This window comes from Dermochelys coriacea, chromosome 27, assembly GCF_009764565.3.
Source record: "Dermochelys coriacea isolate rDerCor1 chromosome 27, rDerCor1.pri.v4, whole genome shotgun sequence".
Taxonomy (NCBI): Eukaryota; Metazoa; Chordata; order Testudines; family Dermochelyidae; genus Dermochelys; species Dermochelys coriacea.
Genome location: NC_050094.1, coordinates 11,110,977 through 11,132,006, shown reverse-complemented (window position 1 = coordinate 11,132,006; position 21,030 = coordinate 11,110,977). Strand labels below are relative to the sequence as shown.

General features: G+C 42.3%; 1 protein-coding gene across 1 annotated transcript in view; it reads left to right on the top strand.

Annotated features, from left to right (window-relative positions):
• Nucleotides 1-19,756, top strand: part of KPNB1 (karyopherin subunit beta 1) — a 35,407-nt gene extending 15,651 nt beyond the window's left edge. The window contains exons 8-22 of the mRNA XM_038385514.2: nt 19-129; nt 1,934-2,035; nt 4,416-4,640; nt 5,235-5,426; nt 7,032-7,162; nt 8,216-8,363; nt 8,647-8,718; nt 11,110-11,254; nt 13,425-13,507; nt 14,168-14,275; nt 14,524-14,667; nt 14,775-14,880; nt 14,986-15,100; nt 15,859-16,020; nt 16,614-19,756. Of these exons, the coding sequence (XP_038241442.1) occupies nt 19-129; nt 1,934-2,035; nt 4,416-4,640; nt 5,235-5,426; nt 7,032-7,162; nt 8,216-8,363; nt 8,647-8,718; nt 11,110-11,254; nt 13,425-13,507; nt 14,168-14,275; nt 14,524-14,667; nt 14,775-14,880; nt 14,986-15,100; nt 15,859-16,020; nt 16,614 (1,845 nt within the window). The 3' untranslated portion in view covers nt 16,615-19,756. The remainder of the gene's footprint in view (nt 1-18; nt 130-1,933; nt 2,036-4,415; nt 4,641-5,234; nt 5,427-7,031; nt 7,163-8,215; nt 8,364-8,646; nt 8,719-11,109; nt 11,255-13,424; nt 13,508-14,167; nt 14,276-14,523; nt 14,668-14,774; nt 14,881-14,985; nt 15,101-15,858; nt 16,021-16,613) is intronic.
• Nucleotides 19,757-21,030: the final 1,274 nt, after the last annotated feature.

The following is a 21,030-nucleotide window of genomic DNA, read 5'->3' as shown; positions in this document are numbered from 1 at the left end:
CCTCTCCTGTTTCTGAAGATCACAATTGAAGCAATGAAAAGTGACATTGACGAGGTGGCTCTGCAGGGAATAGAATTCTGGTCAAACGTCTGTGATGAGGAAATGGATCTGGCTATTGAAGCATCTGAGGTGAGCTTGGAATTGGTGTTTTGTGGGGATCAGTGTTAGGTGAGTAAAACAGGCAACCGTTGTTTTGAAACTTTGAAAAGGAGGGACTGAACCAGGTCTGGAAACTCCTTTGTTCTTCCAAGGTGCGATTTTTTGTTTGTTTGTTTTTTGTTTTTTTTAATGGGAGAGCTGACTCTGAACCCTTGTGTAGCAGTCCTAGGTCCATGATGAGAGATCATGCACCACTCTGAGTATTAAGTGATGCATATCTATTACGGAAGCTGAGACTTGAGGCTGCATGATATACAAGGCAGTATGCTGGCTTCATCCATTTCCGGTTGCTGTCTTTATGAAGAGTGATTCAGTAGCAAAACTTCTCATTCACTGGCTAGACAGCTGGATGTCTGTCGGGTTTACAAGTAAAGTTTTGTATTTGCAAGTATCTTGAGTTTGTTTAGCAGCCGTAAAAGCTTTTTTCCAGCTCATTGTTTTTGGCCAATGACTTGCTCTGTCCTTGACACGCTGCCCAAATATTTCTGGATTTGAGTGCCTTGGAAATACTTACTACAGTCGGAGCACAAGTTGCAGGACTGTTTCCATTATTGAGTCCCTGTAAGTTGCTTTTGTAAGTTCTCCAAATTTGTATCCATCAGGGTGAAATTCTTCAGGCTGAGTGGCTCTCTTGAGGTAAATTTTTTTGGGAAAGCTGGAGCAAAATACTTCTGCTGTTCTGAGATGGGACTAGAACAGGATTTAGTTCTAGTGTCAGAGCTGCTGGGAATTGAAACTCAACAAGGCTAAAGAGATGTCTTTGAATATTCTAATGAAATTAGGTTATGATTTGGGAGTTTTGACTATTCGAAAACAGCGTTTGTAAAGTGCATATTTTGGGCATGATTTTTAGCATTCTTTTAAAGACAAGTGAGGTCCCATATGAGTGGCTGATATGGCTGCATAGTGAACATACGCATTGGTTTGCACATTACATTGAGCTTTGTGCATAAAGTTCTCAGCACCGTGGAAAACTTAGATCTCTTGCCTCATTAAGGCTCATTAGAGCCCTTCCTCGGTCCTTGTACTGAACAGGGCCACATGAGTATTTTCTTGAGCTGCGTTTCCTTAACTCTGTGAATAATAATGATTTCTGTACCATGAGCCAATGACATGATTTAGGAGTTCAGTGATACTGGCACCAGTAGTTTACCTCCAGGAACATTTAAAGGATTACTCTTACATTGTGTATAATACATGAGATTTATGGTTTGGTTATAAAAAGCAATTGGCGAAAATAAGTTTGTATTCTTTAGAGTGGATGGATTGAAAAAGAAAATGGTGTCTTGTTCTCCATGTAGATGCTCTTTCTTTCCAAGAACTGGTAGTGTAAACTTCCTTCTTTAAAGGGAACTAAATGTATTTTTCTGCTGAATGCTCAAAATAGCAACGGTAAAGGGACAGTCGGCACAGAGGTCTAATCTGTATGCTAAGTGCCTCTTAGCCTTCCTGTTTGGAGGCATTTAGTAATTGTTTAATTTGTAAATATTTGCAGTTTGTTTTCCACATGTTGGTGTAATGTGGGGAGTGGCAGCATGCATTTGCGGAATAGCAAACTGAACATGTGTCAAACATTTAACTAGAATAGAATTCAAGAAGTCCTTCTGGGAAAAGAGTTCCAGCTTTTGCTGGTGATCTTGCAGCATAAAGTAGATAACTTGGATGTAATTCATTTTGTGATTTTTATTTTTATTTTATTTTATTTTATTTTCTCCCAGAAGGAAAAGTGTTTCTGTGCAGCTATTGAGCATTGTTTTGTAACCTTTCTTTCTAGGCAGCAGAGCAAGGAAGGCCTCCGGAGCACACTAGCAAATTTTATGCTAAGGGAGCACTACAGTATCTGGTCCCAATTCTCACACAGACACTAACTAAACAGGTGAGTTGGAGGTTCCTTACTATGTGCATTGCCTGGAGTTGTCTCTGTGCACCAAGAACCTTACACTTATGGTACCAGCCTTAAGTTACACAAGCAACTGCTGGAATGCTGTCAGTCCAATTATGTAGGATAGAATGCCATTAGTTAAATAATGTGGCCCCTGGTCATTGAATTAGTATTCTGTTTTCATAGATGATTCACTAATGAACTGGGACTGGAAGATCCTTTAGGCTCTTTATAGAGTTGTTGGTAAAGGCATGCTTGTTCTGAACATCTCATGTAGCAGTCCTTGGTCTATGATGAAACATCATGCACCACTCTGACTGAATGATGCATTATTTGTGAAAGCTGAGACTTGAGGCTGCAGTGAAGTTGGTTCCAGCCACTTTAGGTGGTTTTATTATTGTACAGCATTTCATTAAGGCAGGTTTCCCTTTCTGATTACTGAAGGCTTTTGATAGGTTATCATTTAGCATGAAGTGTTTGGTGTTTGTGGAATTAAAAACAGGACATCAAGGTTTTGTTTGCCTCATTTAGAACCCCATTTTTGGTTTTTTAAACCTTTAAATTCTAAGCTCTGAGTACCACATTTTACCATACTTGTTTGTTTTTTATGAGGACTTCTCAGGGGCTAATTTAGACTGTGGAACAAACCGAATCCAAACAAAACCTAATGAAAACACTTGCTGTTCCAAGTCTAGTTAACATATTAAATAACAGTTAAAAAATTCATGTAGTATCAAGTTCCTTTGTTTGCTCTGTGAAGTTTGAGACACACTAGGAAATGGCTGCAATTTTTAATGGCTGTTATGTTTGAGATTGCTTCCCTGTTCCATGTTTTATTGCTATCTGCCTGAGTAAATAGTTCAATCACAGGAGGCTGTAAGGTTGTTAAAGAACCAATCAGGAAACATAAGTCATCCTCGGATGTGCACCTTCAAAGGAGTTAGGTTAACAATGGCAGGGCCATCAGCTGGAAGGAGAAGCTACCTAACTGGTTCCATCCAAGCTAGAATGGGTTACTCTTCGAAAGCCTAAGCCTGAGGTCAAAGGAGACCTAAAATTTCAGACCCTCGAAAAAGGTGTGGTGTTGGGTGGTCTAGAAGAGGCTACTGAGAGTGTCAATTAACTGCACAGAGAGAAACACACTGTGGGTAGGACACACTGCTTCTTCCTGACAGAGATGGAGCTAGCTGGAAAAAGAGAACTTACAAAGGTGTAGGTCAGTGGTACTCAAACTTTTTGTTTCGTGGGCCACTTGAAAATTGCTGAGGGTCTTGGCAGACCTCTTAATGATCTTTCCAAATGTTGTTTGTACTGTTAGCTAGCTATTGTAAAGCGCTTTGGCATTTGTAAAAGCATTATATAAAAAAAATTTAACTTTTTTTTTGTTCTACAAATAAAAGCACACAACTCTTATTTTAATATCAGTAGTCTTACCTTTTTATTGCAATGGATGTGTCCTCTTTCCCCCCCCCCCCCCCCCCCGCAGCATCCCCCGAGCTGGGGCTGGGAAGGAGGGCTGTCTCTCCCTGGCAGCTGCAGCCCTGGAGCTGGGGAAAGTTGTGTCTTTGGCTGCTGCAGCCCTCCATGTCCCAAATTCTCCTCACCTCCTCTTTTCACCCTACTGCCTCCTCCCACTTACCTCCTATTCCCCTCAAGGCCACCACCACACCTTACATGTGCATCTTCTCCAGGGTCCAGGCACTTAATTAGAGGAGCCACACCTGCACAGCTCCACTAATTAGGTGGGTGGCCCTTCATTCTCTCGTGTGGCCATCCAGGTGTGCACCTTAGAGGGAACTATCCGCGGACCACCTGAATGGAGCTCGCGGACTACTGGCGGTCCGTGGACCACAGTTTGAGAACCTCAGGTATAGATAATACCCATGCCTGTAGACCTTTTATTGCGTTTACACTTTAATGTAAATGGATTTATCTTCTGACAAAAGAATAACACTTTGATTTGGAGATGTTTGTTTGTGTCACTGCAAAATTATGCTCTCATTGGGCTCCTGAAGGGAAACTCGTACAGGAGTCAAAACAGAGTTAACACAGTTGGGAACCACAGGGCTCCACCTAGAGATCCGTTCTGAGTGTTTGGATCATGTGGTTCCACCCAGAGTAAGGTGCCTGTCACCTAAAGAGGTGCATTCCTGAGAGAAGAAAAGGGTTCTCGGGCGCAGTTTGCCCAGGAACTGACATTTACTTTTTTAGGTTTGTAATGTGGACTGAATTCATGTCACAACAGTCAGTACCTGTTCATATTCCTTGCCCTTGGATCCAGCAAGATGGTTTTATCTGTAAAGTGGTAGAAGCAAAGTCTTGCTGGTAACAGATGTTTTTGCTAAGAGTTACCCAAGTGGTGTTCTCTTCCCAGGATGAAAACGATGACGACGACGACTGGAATCCCTGTAAAGCAGCTGGGGTTTGCCTCATGCTTCTGGCAACCTGCTGTGAAGATGACATTGTTCCTCATGTACTGCCCTTCATTAAAGAACACATTAAAAACCCAGACTGGCGATACAGAGATGCAGCTGTCATGGCTTTTGGGTGTATTTTGGAAGGGCCAGAGCCCAACCAGCTCAAACCACTAGTTATTCAGGTCAGATCAAGTTTTTCTTGGGAGGTTGGCTTGCTTGGACAAAAATATTTGACTTAATGTAACTACTTTGAGCACTACCCAGGAAGGGAGGTCGGAGATCATGGTGGCATGTAACCCATTAGTTTTGCTCAGTTGCTGAACAATCTGCAAAGGAGATTTTTAAGACGACTAAATTTTAGCAGTATTGTAACATGCGGGTGTTTGCATGTGTGTGGCAAACTCTTGTGATCAGTTGGAGTAGCTATCTATAGAGCAGGAACAGCTTTGTGTAGCACATGGAAGGCACACTCAGCCCACACAGCTTTGGTTAGCGCAGGCTTTTAACTCTGTGTGTGTTAACTCTCACTGTGAGGCAATATGTAGGATTTGAGAATTGAAACTTGTAGGGTTCCGTGCTCCTGGCCTTGTCACTACGAAATACTTGACTTCATGGGCCTTCTATACATCAAAAGGTGGCTTCTTAGCTTGGGGGTCCCATTTATCAGTAGACCATGGAATAACTAATCTTAAAAGACCAGATGCAGACTCATTGGCATCATGCAAGTGAATTAGGTATGATTATGACTTCCTACTAACTATGTGGTTCTGTTCCAGGCCATGCCCACTCTAATAGAACTAATGAAAGATCCTAGTGTGGTGGTTCGAGATACGACTGCATGGACAGTGGGCAGGATCTGCGAGCTGCTCCCTGAAGCTGCCATCAATGACATTTACCTCGCTCCGCTGATGCAGTGTCTCATTGAGGGCCTGAGTGCCGAGCCCAGAGTGGCTTCCAATGTGTGCTGGGTAAGGCAGGACTCCACTGTTATCTGACAATATGGGCTGGGCTTCTACCAACAGGTGTGGGGTTAAAGGATTTACTGACAGATTCTTGTGAGCACACCTCCTAAGTAAAATAGAGGCGTTCAGCAGCCTATGGGGTACTCACTTAAATGATGTGAAGAGATGACTGACTTGTTCATCCACCACAAGAAACCTTGTGTGAACGAGCCTCAAGTCTGTGGTGCCACCCTCTGGTGGGACAGGAAAAAAGGAAGGAAGCTGATGGGGAGAAAGCTAACTGGAAAGATGCTCAGGAAGGAATCAAGTGTGTGAAGTCTTCAGTTTGAAAATGCTGGGGAGACTACTCTTCCCTACAGAAACCTAAGTGGTTATGGTAACTGTATAAAAGAGAGATCTTCAGATGACTCTGTTTTAATGCACTCTCTTTTGTATTGTCTAGCTTCCCTCCTCGGGCAGCCAAGGTTGATCATTCAGCTGAGGGAGACGCAGGATATTTTCTCTCCATATTAGCTGAGCGTACTGCCTCTGCAGCACTAACTCAAGGAACACGAGATACATCTCATTCCCTTGCATATGTTCAAGTTGTGCTATGGCCAAACCACTGGGCTGGCTTGGCAAGTTCAACTTTACCTTCTTCCTAATGCATTTAATATTAGGCAACCTATCTGAACAAACATGTAGCTACATTTTTGAGTCCTTTTGTTATGTTCCAGCAGAGAGATGTGAGGATTATGGTGTTAAATCAAGCATTAGGAGCTGTATAATTTAAAAATTTAATTTTCCTTAGTATATTTTCTCTACTGGTCCCAGGAACCTGCGGGCCTCTGCTCAGCCAAGGACTCTTCTTGATCCCATTGACCCTGGCAAGGGCTCATGTTACTGGGGCTTTTTTCTTCTGAAGACATGAACGAATGTAAATTTTGCAAATCAAAATGAAAATCATAAGGCTTTCACCTTTTTAACTGTTCAGTTCTTTCGTCCTTTAAGGCAGTTGCAGTCACTGCCTGGCCCTGCAGCTGGCAATGTTAGCATTCTCTCAGGCCTTGTCTAGACTAAGGTTTTAAAGTGAGATGATAGTACAAGTTAGCTAACAGGTGTCAATTCACGTGTGCCTTTAAAGGGTAGGCTATTAACACATCTTGTATCCTAGTCTAGACAAGGCCTCAGGCCTCATTATTGGTTTGAAACGTCGCTACACTTGGGTAGCTGGCCACGGGGAGGAAGTTATTAGTCCTGCACTTGGCCTTCTCCTTGGGTGACTTTGATGACTCCTAGTGTTGGTGCCTGGACTTCCTGCCCCTCGCTTGCTAATGGACTATAAACAATGACAAGTTTTCTTTCTGCTAGTCAGCTTGTTTCATAACGTGAGCTGCATTCTCATTCCGCTGACCCTTTCCTATTGTGTTTGGCGAATGAATTTGGCCAAACATTGCAGTCTCTCCTAAACCGTTGATGCTGCCGTGGGAATGACTGGGCAGGCTGACAGATTACTTTAAATGTGTCACTTGCCATCCCTTAAACTGGCAAGACCATGTATGTGGCTGGGCTAGTTTGCTGTTATGGTAAACTCACTCCGTTGTAGAGACTGTAACATGTTCTGTATTTCAGGCCTTTTCTAGTCTGGCTGAAGCTGCCTATGAAGCTGCAGATGTAGCAGATGATCAAGAAGAACCAGCAACCTACTGTTTATCCTCCTCGTTTGAGCTAATAGTTCAGAAACTCCTGGAGACCACAGACAGGTACTCTCAAACCAGCCGGCCTAATCGCTGCAGAAATGCCTTTTTTTATTCCTGTCCCACTCCTGTTGTCTCCTAAAGCTCTTATGTGAAGTGATGTGTTAAGGGTGTCAATTCGTCATGGCCTAAAGTTTGTGTGATGTGGAGTATCTAATCTCGATTCCCAAGAGAAAAGTCATATTTACACATACAGGGATTTTTCCAGTTTTTGGTCTCATTCATCCTTATTGATATCTCTGGAGCATCCTGTAAATGTATTTTCTTCTCCAGTGCTTTCCTTCAAGTTGTGGAATACCACGTAAACCTTTACACAGTCAGAAACGTACAGAAGTCTGCACAATAATCAGCAAGCCATTTCAGATATCTTGTCTGTCCTGAGAGTCACTAAGTAGTCAAGATTATAGCAAGACAGACTAGAACTGTGTGTGGTGTGCCTTTCATCTCTGTAGTTTGCATGTATGTAGCGTATCGTGGTGTAGTTTTTATTTTGATACTACAGTAGCAATTAGAGGCCCCACAGCAAATCACAACCACGTTATGCTAGACATAGTATATACACACACTAGCACTGTCCCTGGCCCCAAACAGCTCACAAAAATAGACAAGACAGCCATTTTGCAGATGGGGAGTAAGGCACAGAGTACGTGACTTGCCGAAGGACAAATAGGGAGTCTGGCTGATCCAGTAATTGAACGTTGATCTTTTGAGTCCTTGCTCTAGTGCTTTAACTACAAGATCAGTCTTTGAGGTAGTCCCTTGAGGGCGAAGGCACATCAGGAGAGGGTGTTGGGAAGTTTTTTCTGAAAGTGCTGCCCCTGCTGATGTGGCTAAATAAAGGAGTTTCAGCATCTTTCATTAACACAGATTAATAAAACCAAACTATCAAAAATTTAGCCTAGATTCAAGCGTTGGTATGCAGTAATTAATGGTACAGATATGTTCAGCTTCTGCTGTAGCATTGAGGTTTAACTTTTACTAATTGGTCAAACAAGGTCTGTATTGAAGCCAGCATGGCCACTTAGAGCAAAAAAAATAAACTCTTTGCTTCCTGTTTAGGCCGGATGGCCACCAGAATAACCTGCGGAGTGCTGCATATGAAGCTCTGATGGAAATAGTGAAAAACAGTGCCAAGGACTGTTACCCTGCTGTCCAGAAGACAACTTTGGTCATTATGGAGCGGCTGCAGCAAGTGCTGCAGATGGAGGTAGACAGAGGCCAAATTCGCTACCAGGGGCATAGGGCAAATGTAATACTCAGCGGCATAATCCCTTGGCTGTATTCTGGCTATAGTCTCTAGCCAAATGAGATCTGCTGTTGATTGTCTATATATAACAAGTGTCTTTTGAGAAGCTTGAAGTGGAACAAGCAAATTGAAAGCTGAATTCCTTCTGGTCATAGGCCATTGCTGTGACATCTTAATGTCCATGATACAACAGCAGAGACCTTTCTTCTAAGTGTTAAAAGAATCTGTTTTTGTTCTCCTGCAGTCTCATATCCAGAGCACATCAGACAGAATCCAGTTCAATGATCTTCAGTCTCTACTATGTGCTACTCTACAGGTAAACCACTTTCCTACCAGTTCTGACATCCATGGAGAGGAAATAGGTAGAATCTTGTGACAAGCTCATGCATCCCAAATTGTGCACGCTTGCAGATGAAATTTTTTAAATGAAATCCACTCCTTACACCCAAGTTAGGGAAAGAGGCAGAGGAGTTTAAACATATGAGAGGATGGAGCCATTCTCACAACTAAGTGCCCGGTTTAAAAACAACAAAATAATACTCTTGTTTTTGTGGAACAGACCACATCTCACCAGCCATGTTTAAAGTAAAATACCTGTGCAGTTTCACACTGGCTGTCATGTTAGTGTAAGATTGAACAGTCACTCACTTTTGTCAACACTCATCAAAGAAATTAACAGCTTTAACTTGTTCACTGCTGCTTGTGGTTGGAATTCAGTACTTATTCAAATTTGCACTAATTAAAATGCACTGAGTGTCTGTGAAATTAAACAACTTGGTAAAGAACACTTCACATGTTTTGGGAGCATTAGCTCATTCCACTTGCTTGCCTAGTCTTAAAGGCTATTGAATACTGAAAACTTGCCATCCTTTTTCTAAGCCTCTCGGGAAATCCATCAGACAGTCTTTCTGATAGTTTCCTGCTGTCTGTATTGCAAAAGGGCTGGAGCTACTGTGGGATCGTGCCTACTGTATGTTTTCCAGCATTGCTGTAACTTTTTTCTAATGTGCAGTATTGCAATTAATACCTCTGTTTATTACTGGAAAATATTAGCATATTATAAGCTTTAATGCACTTTTCCAAAATACTTTACAGTAGACATGGATTCAGCATGCTCCGTGCAGGATTCAGAAGCAGACCCTGCTCTCTTCTGTATGGTAACATTCCTAGAGGTGTGTTTGAACATCAAGTACACTGAAATAAAAACAGTTACTGAACACCCATCTTTATCTGAAACTCACTTTTCCCCCCGTTTTTTGTTGTGTGCTCATTTTGGGTTCATGACTTCTCCCATTTACGTTAATGGACGAGTCTGAAATGATTTAACACCCTCATGTTCAAAAGCAAGTAGCATCAGCTGGGGCTCTGTGAAATATGGAGAGAATGAAAGAAAGTTTCAAATCACGGAAGCTAATAGTAAGATCCTTGACCCCATCAAACCCAGCAGAATCATAGAGGCAAGTCTGATGTCTGGGATCTCTGTCATCTCAGTAGTATGAGATTAATTATCCCTTTCGAGTTGCCTCCCGTCATTTGCAAAAGACTTAATAGCACTGATTAAAATTTGCAGTTTGGTTTTACTCTTCTAAAGTATACTGTCAACCTGAATCGCATTTCTCTGAATTTTGTGCTTACTGTAGTTACAATACTTAACATGACTAAGTGAAAAATTAATGGAAGGCACTTTTCAGTTTTATTTGACTGAACTTTGTATATAATCAGTTTCACTGTTTCTGGTGTAGGCAGTCATTTGTCCCCCGCTGAAAAGATAAGTGTGGAACATAAGAAATTACTTCAAAAATATTTGTACAAAGAATTTTAAGAAAAAGAACAAGACCTACTATTTTAATGGTGAAACTCAAACTTTCTGAAGTGGGTCAATTTAAAAATTAAAGTTCAAAACATTCCTTGAAGAGTCATATATGAAATATATTAGTTTAAATTTTTTGCCAAGCATGTGGAGGCAAGTGGTTAAATGATCTTTGTGTCCTTCACTTGGTGAGTGTTGGGACTGCTTGTTTGTTAAATAGCGAACTGCCAAAACTAAATTTCTGAGGTCACGTTAAAGATGGTGATGGGGAGAACTTTGCAGTGAAAAGAGAGCATATATAATAGTTGGGGGGGGGGAGGCCTTTGAGGAATCTGGTAGGAACAATATTTAGGAATGTTGTAGGAAACCCTGTTTTATAGCACTGATGGTAAAATGTGTCCTGCCTGTTAATACTATGGCGTACATGAAGCACGCAGGGCAACTGGAATTCCCTATCTCTTCATGGGGCTACCAGCAAAGTTCAATTACATTCCACAATCGGAAATAAAATTGCTGAGATTGTTACGATGGGAACTAGGTAGTGTTAAAAAGAGATTGCTTAGGTCTAGCCAAACATAATTCCAGTCATAAATTAAATGCACAGAGAACAGCCTCTCTAGCAGGAAAGATAAACTCTGCTTGTTCTGTAGCTGGAAAAATCAAGGATAGATAAAATGAGAACAGCATTTGTACTGACAAAGCATTTTTTTGCAGCAGTGGTGTTCAGAGCAATAATTGATCTTTTTTTAAAAGCATAGTATGGTTTTGATAAAACTGTAGTGTTCTGAGCAAGTGTGGAAAATTCAAAGGAAGAATTTACTCTAGTGGCTATAGGAGCAGCATATTACAATCTCTTCCTTTTTTTTTATCTCCCCCCCCCCCTTCCCCCATACCTAGAATGTTCTCCGGAAAGTGCAGCACCAGGATGCTTTGCAGATTTCTGATGTGGTTATGGCATCTCTGTTGAGAATGTTCCAGAGCACGGCTGGATCAGGAGGAGTTCAAGAGGATGCCCTCATGGCAGTCAGCACCCTGGTGGAAGGTCAGTAGTGGGGGGGGGGGGGGAGTGAGTCTCTTGCTTTATGCAATGCGCAAACAGCTCTGAGTGAGCAAATCAGACTTGTAGTTTTGCGATTAGCACTATGTCTGTCCCTGCCAGCTGCTTCTGTTGATGAAGGCTTAACATATAACATCCTTTGCTAAATAGTTGCATTTACGCAGATGCAAATTTGACTGCATAACTATTCCAGAATAACGCCTTCAGATCTGTGAAGATTTGAGGCTAGCTGGTCCAACAAATCAGATGACAGCTTCATTCTCCTAGACTGTGTTTCTTGTGTGCAAGTTGTTTTTTCTGTAGGTAACATGGGTACTGTGTGTGTTTGAATAGGCAGTATATAGGACTTTCTCTTTATTTTTGTGCAGTGCTTAGCACAATGGGCTGCTGGTCTCTGGATGCTATTACAATGAAAATTAATATTCTGATTTATGTTTGCTGTTATCTGTTACCATTGATTTGTGTAGTTATGTCAGCAGTTGATGTGTTTTTTGTCTTTAAAAACCACACAGTGCAGAGACCGAAATTTTATTCTTCGTTGCAAATTCTGATTCTTACTAAAGTTGGGTTTGTGGCATACCAGACAGTTTTAGAGTTTCATTGTGATTCCTCTTTAGAATGCTGTTGCTATGTCATGATATTGAGCTCTAGGAATGCATTGTTTTTTCAAAAAAGAAAAGGAGTACTTGTGGCACCTTAGAGACTAACAAATTTATTAGAGCATAAGCTTTCGTGAAGTGAGCTGTAGCTCACGAAAGCTTATGCTCTAATAAATTTGTTAGTCTCTAAGGTGCCACAAGTACTCCTTTTCTTTTTGCGAATACAGACTAACACGGCTGCTACTCTGAAACCTGTGATTGTTTTTTTTAAACACTGTATGTTTGGATGTGAAAGTTGGGTGCTGTTAGAAATCCATACATGATTTCACTGTTGGAAAAACGGTTAATCTCCTTTAAAGACAATGCTCGATTGGGAAATGGTTCTTGAGAAGCAGGAGCCTGTAAAGGGACTTACTTGAATCTTCCTTCATGTTTCTGAGGCCATTAGTGTGGCTAGCTCATTGAGGGGCTGCTCTCCTGGGGACTGGGCCTGGTTTTAGTGCAAAGGACACATGTCTAATTGCTCTCAGAATACATGAGAGTTTGAAAAAGCAGAGAAGTTAATTCTGGCTTCCTGGAGTAGCTGCTTTATTAGAACAGATTTATGACTTTGCCCAGCATTTCCTTCGGAGGGGTGTTATTTGTGACTACACTTGAAGTGATCAGTATCCTTTGAGTGGAATCAGTGGAATTGATTGGCCAGGTCCGCAAGTGAGGAAGCGGAATGGCTGATTGCTGGGGGTTGGTTGTGACCCTGGCTAACGGGCTGACTTGTGAATAAACGTTTTTAGGCAAAGCCATTCTCCTTGCCAGAGGTTAATAGTAACTTGTGGGTTAATTTGTAATAAGGCTCTGGGGGAAAGCAGATATGCAATATAAAAGGAAGCCTTTTCCTTCACCAAATGGTTAAATGTTCTTTAAATACAAGCATCCCAAATATTCTACGCTTGGGCCCCACAGTTCTTCCACAGCTAATTGAGAAGCTGGACAACTGTTCCGAAAGGAGGATTTTACTATTGCTTCATTCATGCTGTCCCCCACCCCCAATCAACTTTAACCCTACAAAGTAGGACTTCTCCAACTGGTGTAGTGTGGCCTGGCACTGCCCAGTGCACCCCCACACTACTGAATGCTGCATGGAGAACCCCACACAGACTCAGCCATATTTTTTGCCATGATCCCACTTTCACCGTCCTTTGCAACCACAAAAAAAAAGGTATGTGAGGTCTGGGTAATTCAAAGCTGAAAACCACTGCTCTAAAGGGTGCTGTGTATATATTGGGGGAAACCCTGCAGCCACTTCGGAGCACTTATCTTCAGTGGACTGCATCTCCTACAATTCTCTTGAAGCCAATTTTATTACAAAAGGATGTTTTTTCCGCTGGTGCTCAATTCTTCGTGTAAAATCTAGTGGAGAATCAGTTTGTCATGCTTCTGTTGAATGTACATGCTCTTCCTGAGAGCTGCAAAGGGCTGGGTTTCCTTGTTTTAGACATCAGGCAAACATGTAGACTGTCCTGTGGGGATTAGACCTAATCAGAGTGTTTTCTGTGCAGTCTTGGGTGGAGAATTTCTGAAGTATATGGATGCCTTCAAACCCTTCCTGGGCATTGGACTGAAGAACTATGCAGAGTACCAGGTAGGACCTAAACCTGGAAGCCCCACGTTCAAAACTTTTGCATCTGTTGGTAGTTAGGGATTTACAGAGTTCTTCGGGATTGCATCCCCTGAGGCCTCTCGGCTTCTGGTGAGGAAGCCAGCAAGTGAGCACTGTAAGAACTCAGTCATTACTGGCTGCACTTGTAAATGAATTTATAGACTCTCCTCTATTTAAAATTGTCCACAGCAGGCCGTCATCATCTTGACACCTGAGGTTCTGCATTGACTGCATATTCAATGGCATTGATCAGGAGAGAAGTTGCTAGTAGGAATGAATTTCCAATAGACCATGCATGCCACGGTATTTACTCTGGTGCTGATCCTTAGAATACCTGGCTGCTGAACTTTTTCAGCACATCTCTAAAACAAGTATCTGTCACTCATTGGCATTTGGAACTCTCGCCCCGATCGGGTAAACTTATTCAGATCTTTTTTTTGAGACTTACCATTTCAACGGTTAACAAAGCTCTGACTTCTGTGGGCAATTGCAGATGAGGGTCGCTATTCAGTGATGATTTTAGTTCCTGCCTGTTGCAGTGCCATAATTTAGTGTTTTAATAGGCTACCGCTGTAAGGACAGGCAGTATGGGGAATACCAACTTATATTGGGTTGGTGCATAACTTACTGTTCCCTTTGTAGGTTTGTCTGGCTGCAGTAGGCCTAGTTGGAGACTTATGTAGAGCCCTGCAGTCCAACATCTTGCCTTTCTGTGATGAGGTTATGCAGTTGCTTTTGGAGAACTTGGGGGTAAGTGCTTACCTACTTTCAGCCAGTTAAGCAAACGAGCTATTAGTGGTGATAAAGGGAAGTGAGAGGCAGAGACAGGTATTGGGAGAAGTTTAGAGATGTTTGAAAAAGTTATATCGGGAGACATAAGCAATATTTAGCGAGCTAACTTGATAATTTGTAGAGAACTCGGGTGTCCTCTGTGGGAGGAGGGGATGTAAGTTTCCGGTCATTGATCTTCATCTCCAATTTCTTTCTCTCTTTCTCAGAATGAGAATGTCCATAGGTCCGTGAAGCCTCAGATTCTCTCTGTGTTTGGCGATATTGCCCTGGCCATCGGAGGAGAGTTTAAAAAATATCTAGAGGTTGTATTGAATACTCTCCAGCAGGCCTCGCAAGCCCAAGTCGATAAGGTAAACCAGCAGCTAACTTGGCAGTTCCTTCTCATCCAACGTGAAATAAGTCTCTTAGTTGCTTGCCAAAGGTCATTGTACAGACATGTTCTTTGTTTTCTGTCTAGTCTGACTATGACATGGTGGACTACCTGAATGAGCTGAGGGAGGGCTGTCTGGAAGCTTACACTGGCATCATTCAGGGACTGAAAGGAGACCAAGAAAATGTGCATCGTGAGTATTCTGTCCTGTTGCAGTGTCTTTAGGGAAGGGGAGACCTTTTTTAAAGATATGCTGTAACTTAAACCTGCTACTCTAAACCAGTTCATTTCCTTTCAGCGGATGTGATGCTTGTGCAGCCCAGAGTAGAATTTATTCTGTCTTTCATCGACCACATTGCTGGAGATGAGGATCACACAGATGGAGTAGTAGCTTGTGCTGCTGGGCTGATAGGGTAAGCATTCCAGACTCTCTTTGGATAGAGGATAAGAGACCGCACACTCTCCGGGTAGATTATTGTTAGTACAGTAAACAAAATACATTACAAGAAGTGCTTTTTTTTAAGATTATCTGCCTGAATTGGAAATGGTTCTTGAGAGACCGGAGCCAGTAAAGGGACTTATTTGAATCTTCCTTCATGTATCTGAAGTGCTAACCACAGAATCTTCAGTTTAGGAGTTTTGTAACGCATTGTTGGGTTCTAAACCAGGAACAGGAGTGAAATTGGAGGACTGTGCAGCATGGTGCTTCCTCATCACAAGCTGTGTACCAGCCCTGGTGGGTGGCCCATTTGCTCTCTGTCAATCATTGCCATGAAGGGGAAAATTGCATATGCTTTAAAAGGAGTCAGGGACAATGATCTTAAAGGAAGGCTCCATACAATGAAATTTTTAGCTTGTGAATTGACAGTGAAGGGCCAAGTTCAACTGTCATTGAAGTCAATGGGAGTCTTTTCTCTTGATTTCAGTGGGAGCTGGATGGCACTTTCAGGGAGGACATCCTTTGGACAGGAGACATGGGTGTTTCCAGCTAATAGCCGTTTAGGAGGCCGTTTGGCTCTCATGTTGCTGACCATCTGCAACATTTAAAAGGGGACATTAGCTGTGAGTCCGTCTTCTCTTGTTGCTAGCAAAAGCTGATCTCACTGGCATGTTTCTGGTTGTGGCATTCAGCAAGCATTAAAGCCCATTTTCTCCTTTTTGTTTCCCACAGGGATTTGTGTACAGCATTTGGAAAGGATGTACTGAAATTAGTAGAAGCTAGGCCCATGATACATGAACTTCTAACTGAAGGAAGAAGATCCAAGACAAACAAAACAAAAACCCTTGCTACCTGGGCAACTAAAGAACTGAGAAAACTGAAGAATCAAGCTTGGTAAGGAGCCTTCTCCCTTTCCTTCATATTGCAAAATGACCACACAGGTTAAACTTCTAAGCTCAGGCCCATTGGAGGAGACACTTCACAGAAGCCTCTTGCTGATAAAAAGGCTTTTCCTTGTTTTAGCTCTCCATAAACTATCCATTTAAAGCTATAAAGCCCAGATGGCCACTGCTTGCTCCTGGAGAAAAGAACAGATGCTGTACAGTAACAAGTGTAGAGTAAGGTCCTCTCCACACTGGAATCAGAACTATGCTGCTATAGCTAATAAGGAGTTTTAGTAGGTTCCAGCATGCTTTCTCTGGGTCACAGGGGCATGGATTTTTCAGGGGTTTCATGGTTTTAGTTGTAGCTAGTAAAAATTTTGACCCCCCCCAGTATGAGTAAGGGCTTTTAAAAGGAACAGAAGAGCTGGGAACAGCTTTCCTGTGCACTGGGGGACATTGTGATTCCTGAACTTGGAATTCACGGAATGACGGCCACTTCTGGTTTTGTGAAGTTGCTTTTTCCTCTGTCTCCTGTAAGTGGCCTCACGTTGGCTCCAAAAAGGGCCTTTTTAAATTTCTACAACTGTCCCTCTCTGATTGCAGATCTGTTACCATTGGGATGACACCCGAGACCCCCACTGGAAATCTCCAATCTTTTGAAAAAACCCGGAAGTGAGGAGTGTGCACGGATGCGGAATGTTTGGGAATGAGAGGATGAGTGAGTGAGGCTTGAAACACACCACATTGAAAATCCCGCCACAGCAACAGCAGCAGCAGCGCTGTTAGTGAGCTGAGCACTGACTTGTGTAGAAAACCTGACATCAGCCGTCTTCAGGAAGAGGGAACGACTGGTTTCTGTCAAAAATAAGCAGTCTCTCCTTCCGACAGAGACTAGAACTAGCTTTTCTGTCTTTTGGCCAGTATAAAGCGGAATGACTAGTTTGGGAGAGAGGAAACTAGGTTCAGCTGTGGTGCTCTTTGTTTGAGGTCTGGCTTTTGCTGCTGAAGAGCAATGGAGTCTAGGTCTCTGGCCCACCTTCTGTAACCTTTGCCACCCTAATGCTGTCAGTGCATGGGATAAAAGGAGGGGTGAAGGATTTTCAGTCTAAGAGTGAGTGTGTGTGAATGAGGCGGTATCCACATTCTCAACTTCAAGTCATTGCAGTTTATCTTTTCCCAAAAAAGGGTTAGCAGTTGCATTTCATAAACTAACCGAAGTTCAGTCTACTGATGCAGCATAAGAGGTGTAAAAAGAAAAGAGGAAAAAAAGGAAAGTCGCTCTTTAGGGCTTTTTATTTTAGGGAAACACTGACGAATGTTCAGAGCTCCCGTTCTGAGTGACGCTTTTCATGATGTTTCATCAAAGCGCCTTTCCTTCCTTAATATTGTTCAACTGTGAATGTAGAAATGGGGGAGGGGGGGAAAAACTCTTGCGTTAGAGGGAATAGAAACAAACTGTCAAACAAGATTTCAGACTTAAACAAAACAAAAAAACCTATAAATGTAAGTGCTCAGAATTGGCAATGAGAACGCAAAGGGAAAGATCTCTCCTGACTTGTACTGTAGCAGCCCGAACACCCACTAAATTGTGCCAAAGAGTTTAAAAACAATAAAGTAAACTTCAGGTAATATTTTGGATTGCAAAATGAGGATAAATTCAATGTTCAAACAAAATCTGATAAAATGCCATTTGGAAACTGCTTGGCCTTTTGTGCTCTTTTATTTGATCGAATTTAATGTGGTATTGGTCTCTTGCTGCACTTCAAAACAAAAAAGGAAAAAAAGAGAAATTTATATAAATATATATATACTGGCTTGAGCTTACACAAGACGGCACTTGTAAAAGGTTCTATTTTTCCACTGCAGTAGAAGATTAATAAAATGGTGTCAAACATTCCCCAGTACTTTCTTTTTGTATTCTTGGTCTTTCCAATTAAAAGGGGAACCCATTAGCTTGTTTTTAACAGTATACTAAAAGTCTGATGGGCAACCTTGGGACAGACTGGCTGTTTGCCACTCCCTTAAGCATACAGCTTTGTTTTATTCTGTAACATGAAGGATGTGAAGGATCAAAATCTCTTGTCTCTTTTTAAATCAATTTTTTTGTTCTTTGAGGCATAGTCCCTCAATTATTCTGGATTTTATCAGCAATAAGACATGAAAAATCGAGAAGGTGTAGGGTTTGAAACAATTTTTAATTTCATCTTTATTATGCAGTTATTGATATTACCAGCATTTCTGAATCTGCAGCTTAACTTGGGCATTTTTAAAGCTGTTTGCCTGTGGGAGGGAGAAGGGAAAACCTTCATCTAGTATTTTGCAAGAAGCAGGTACAAATCTGTTTTATCCCCTTCCTTCTCTCCGCAACTGATCCTGGAATCCATGATAATGGAATCCACTTCTGTTGCCCATCTGCACTGCAGCATCCACAATAGCTCTTGTACAGGGTATCGGATATGTGCCTTTCAGTGCCGGGTTCAGAATGCAGTCAAAGTGCCGACCTTTGAACCAGTGTACAAAAAAAAAAAAAAAATCCCAGGTGTTTAGAGGAGAGGACAGCTCTGTTTGTGAATTGGGAGAGTTAACCACCTCCTAAACATTGGTTAGGGAGAGACCTGGGTCACATTTCTATTAATGCCTTTTCTTTTTGTTTTGTTTCTTGACGTGGGTTGGGGTTTCCTAAAAAAGCCATTCCTGAAGTTGGGGAGGGGGACGTGGAGGGGAGAAATCTGGTCATTCCTCAGTGCTACCTGTTTCTGTCCTGTGTGGCTGTTCAGCTGTAGACAGCAGGAGAATAAAGTACGCTGAGACAGTAGTAGAAACAAATCTTGTGTCTGTCATGTTTTTGTTCCAGGGAAAGCAGTTTTTGAAACTGTTCAAGCTAATCCTTAACAACTTTCACACAAGCAACACCATCCCACAGTGTGGTAGTGAGGAAAAACTGTCTGTCACCTCCAGTGTTGGTGCTAGGCCTGCAACTGTTATCCTTTAATCCTGTAACCGCTGTGGTTTGGAGAGAGGGATAAATATTAAAAAAAAATCTTAAAAGCCAGTTTCACTGCCTGGCAGACTTAATTAATGGGTTAAATCCTTGATTTTTAAATGTGCGATTTCAGCACCCAGATCAAAATGTGCTTGTTTCAGCAAAGCATTTTGGTAGCTCACAGCCTGGGCTTTGCACCAGCTTTGCCCTGCCACATGAGGTAAAGGTAAATGTGTGACTGGGGAAGGGATACAGAGGGCCGGATATATTGCTGTCCTGGAAGTGGCTTAAAAAGCTTTTGGTCTCAAGTAGCAGTTCAGTTCATATTGTGCTGTAGCATTTCTGTATGTTTTTTATGCTTTTTTTTTTCTTGGTCAAATGTCTTGCCAAAGGCAGCTAATGGCACTGCCCTTGCAGTTGAATGGAGGGGGAAAAGTTAATGTAATCTTTCAAAGTGCCCACTTAATGCGGTCCTAGTCCTAATGCGGTCCAGTTCAGAACCAAGCAACTTTAACTGTCTCAATTCTGTCAAATTGTCAGCCAGACCTAATGAGGTTGGTGCTTATTTGGCTTTTGAGAGTACGTGGTTTTTTTTTTTATATCTTTAATCTGTATTGACACTTACATACTGTTACTGTGTCACCTATGAATTGGCAGTTGTGACCTGTTGATGACTGATTGGAAAGGGGTCCCTCTTACTAACAAATTGGTACCACTGATTTTATTTACCTTCTCAATAAAAGCTGCTTTATTTTGGTTTTCATTATTTTTGCCGCTTCATTTTATATAGCTACCGCATCTCTTGCCAGAAACCCTCCTCCTCTACTTAGCTCAGTGAGACTGTGTGGGTGTACTCTCTGATTGCATGAATGACACTCTCTCGTCTAGTTTCCTGTTTGGGGGAGCTGGAGGTGACTGATGTTTCATCCGCCCATATGTGCTATTCTGACATGCATCATCACTGAGCAGGAATAGCAGCACTATACAAAACTTTTCATGGAAGAAGTCTGGCCTCTTCGATCAGGGTTGGCAGTCTGTTTTGGTTCTTTGATCTCCAACGCTGCCTCTGTTCTATATGTGCATTTGCTGTGTAGCCTTGTAAGTGATGCTTAGTTATTTGCCTCCTTCCTCTCCCCCACCCCCCCGGCCATAATGCATAACTTGAGCAGTGGGGGTGGAATCACAAAGCACAGGTGAGAGGCTTATCAACCTCTTTGTAAAGGAGGACTGAGCTTGCTGGGATCCCACTTACTGCCAATTAAAACCTGGGCTTGTGAGTGTAACACCCACTGCTCACTTTGACAAAACTAGTCTCTGCACGTACATATGATCTTGTGTTTAGATAGCGGGATTAACGAGCTGGCTTTGGCAGTCCCTGAGAACCTCATTTCCCCCTTTGGGATGTGGCCGTTTATAACGGCATGGCAAGCCTAGAGCATCTTAGGCAAGTATTGGTGTCTAGCTGTAACAAAGGCAACAGTGCAGGGAGGTAGAATGCAATTTAGTCAACAGGGTCTTGCCATTACCCTCTGATTACCCTCTTAGGTGAAATCCCCAGGCATTTGTTAATGACTGAGTGGGCAGGGCTTTAGTTTTGTGTCTCATCTCTTGAACCAGTGACTCCCAAGATTGTGGCCTTATGATGTGTGGAATAGCTCCCTGTTTCCAGCTACTCTATAGCCTTAAAAGAAGTGAAATTGCATCTTTTCCATGGAGGCATTTGCAGCTGGGCTGTTAGGCGATATGTGAATGGGAGGGAAGGTCTCAATACTGAGAAACTTGAGAACGGTGTCTTAGCCAAGCCTAGTTAGGGACTTCCTAATGTGCTCACCTACATCCTACCTCCCTTCCTACCATCTCTCCTGAGGTGGTGGGGCTTTGTCGGGGTGCGGGAGGGGGAAGATGGTACATAGAGCCCATGCAGTTCCTACAGTCTATACTGGGAAATCTCCTGATCAGAAAAATTATAGTACCTTCCTGCTCATACAAGTGAGGTTGCTAGAGCCGGCTTTTATCACCAGTGCTGCTGATGTTAAG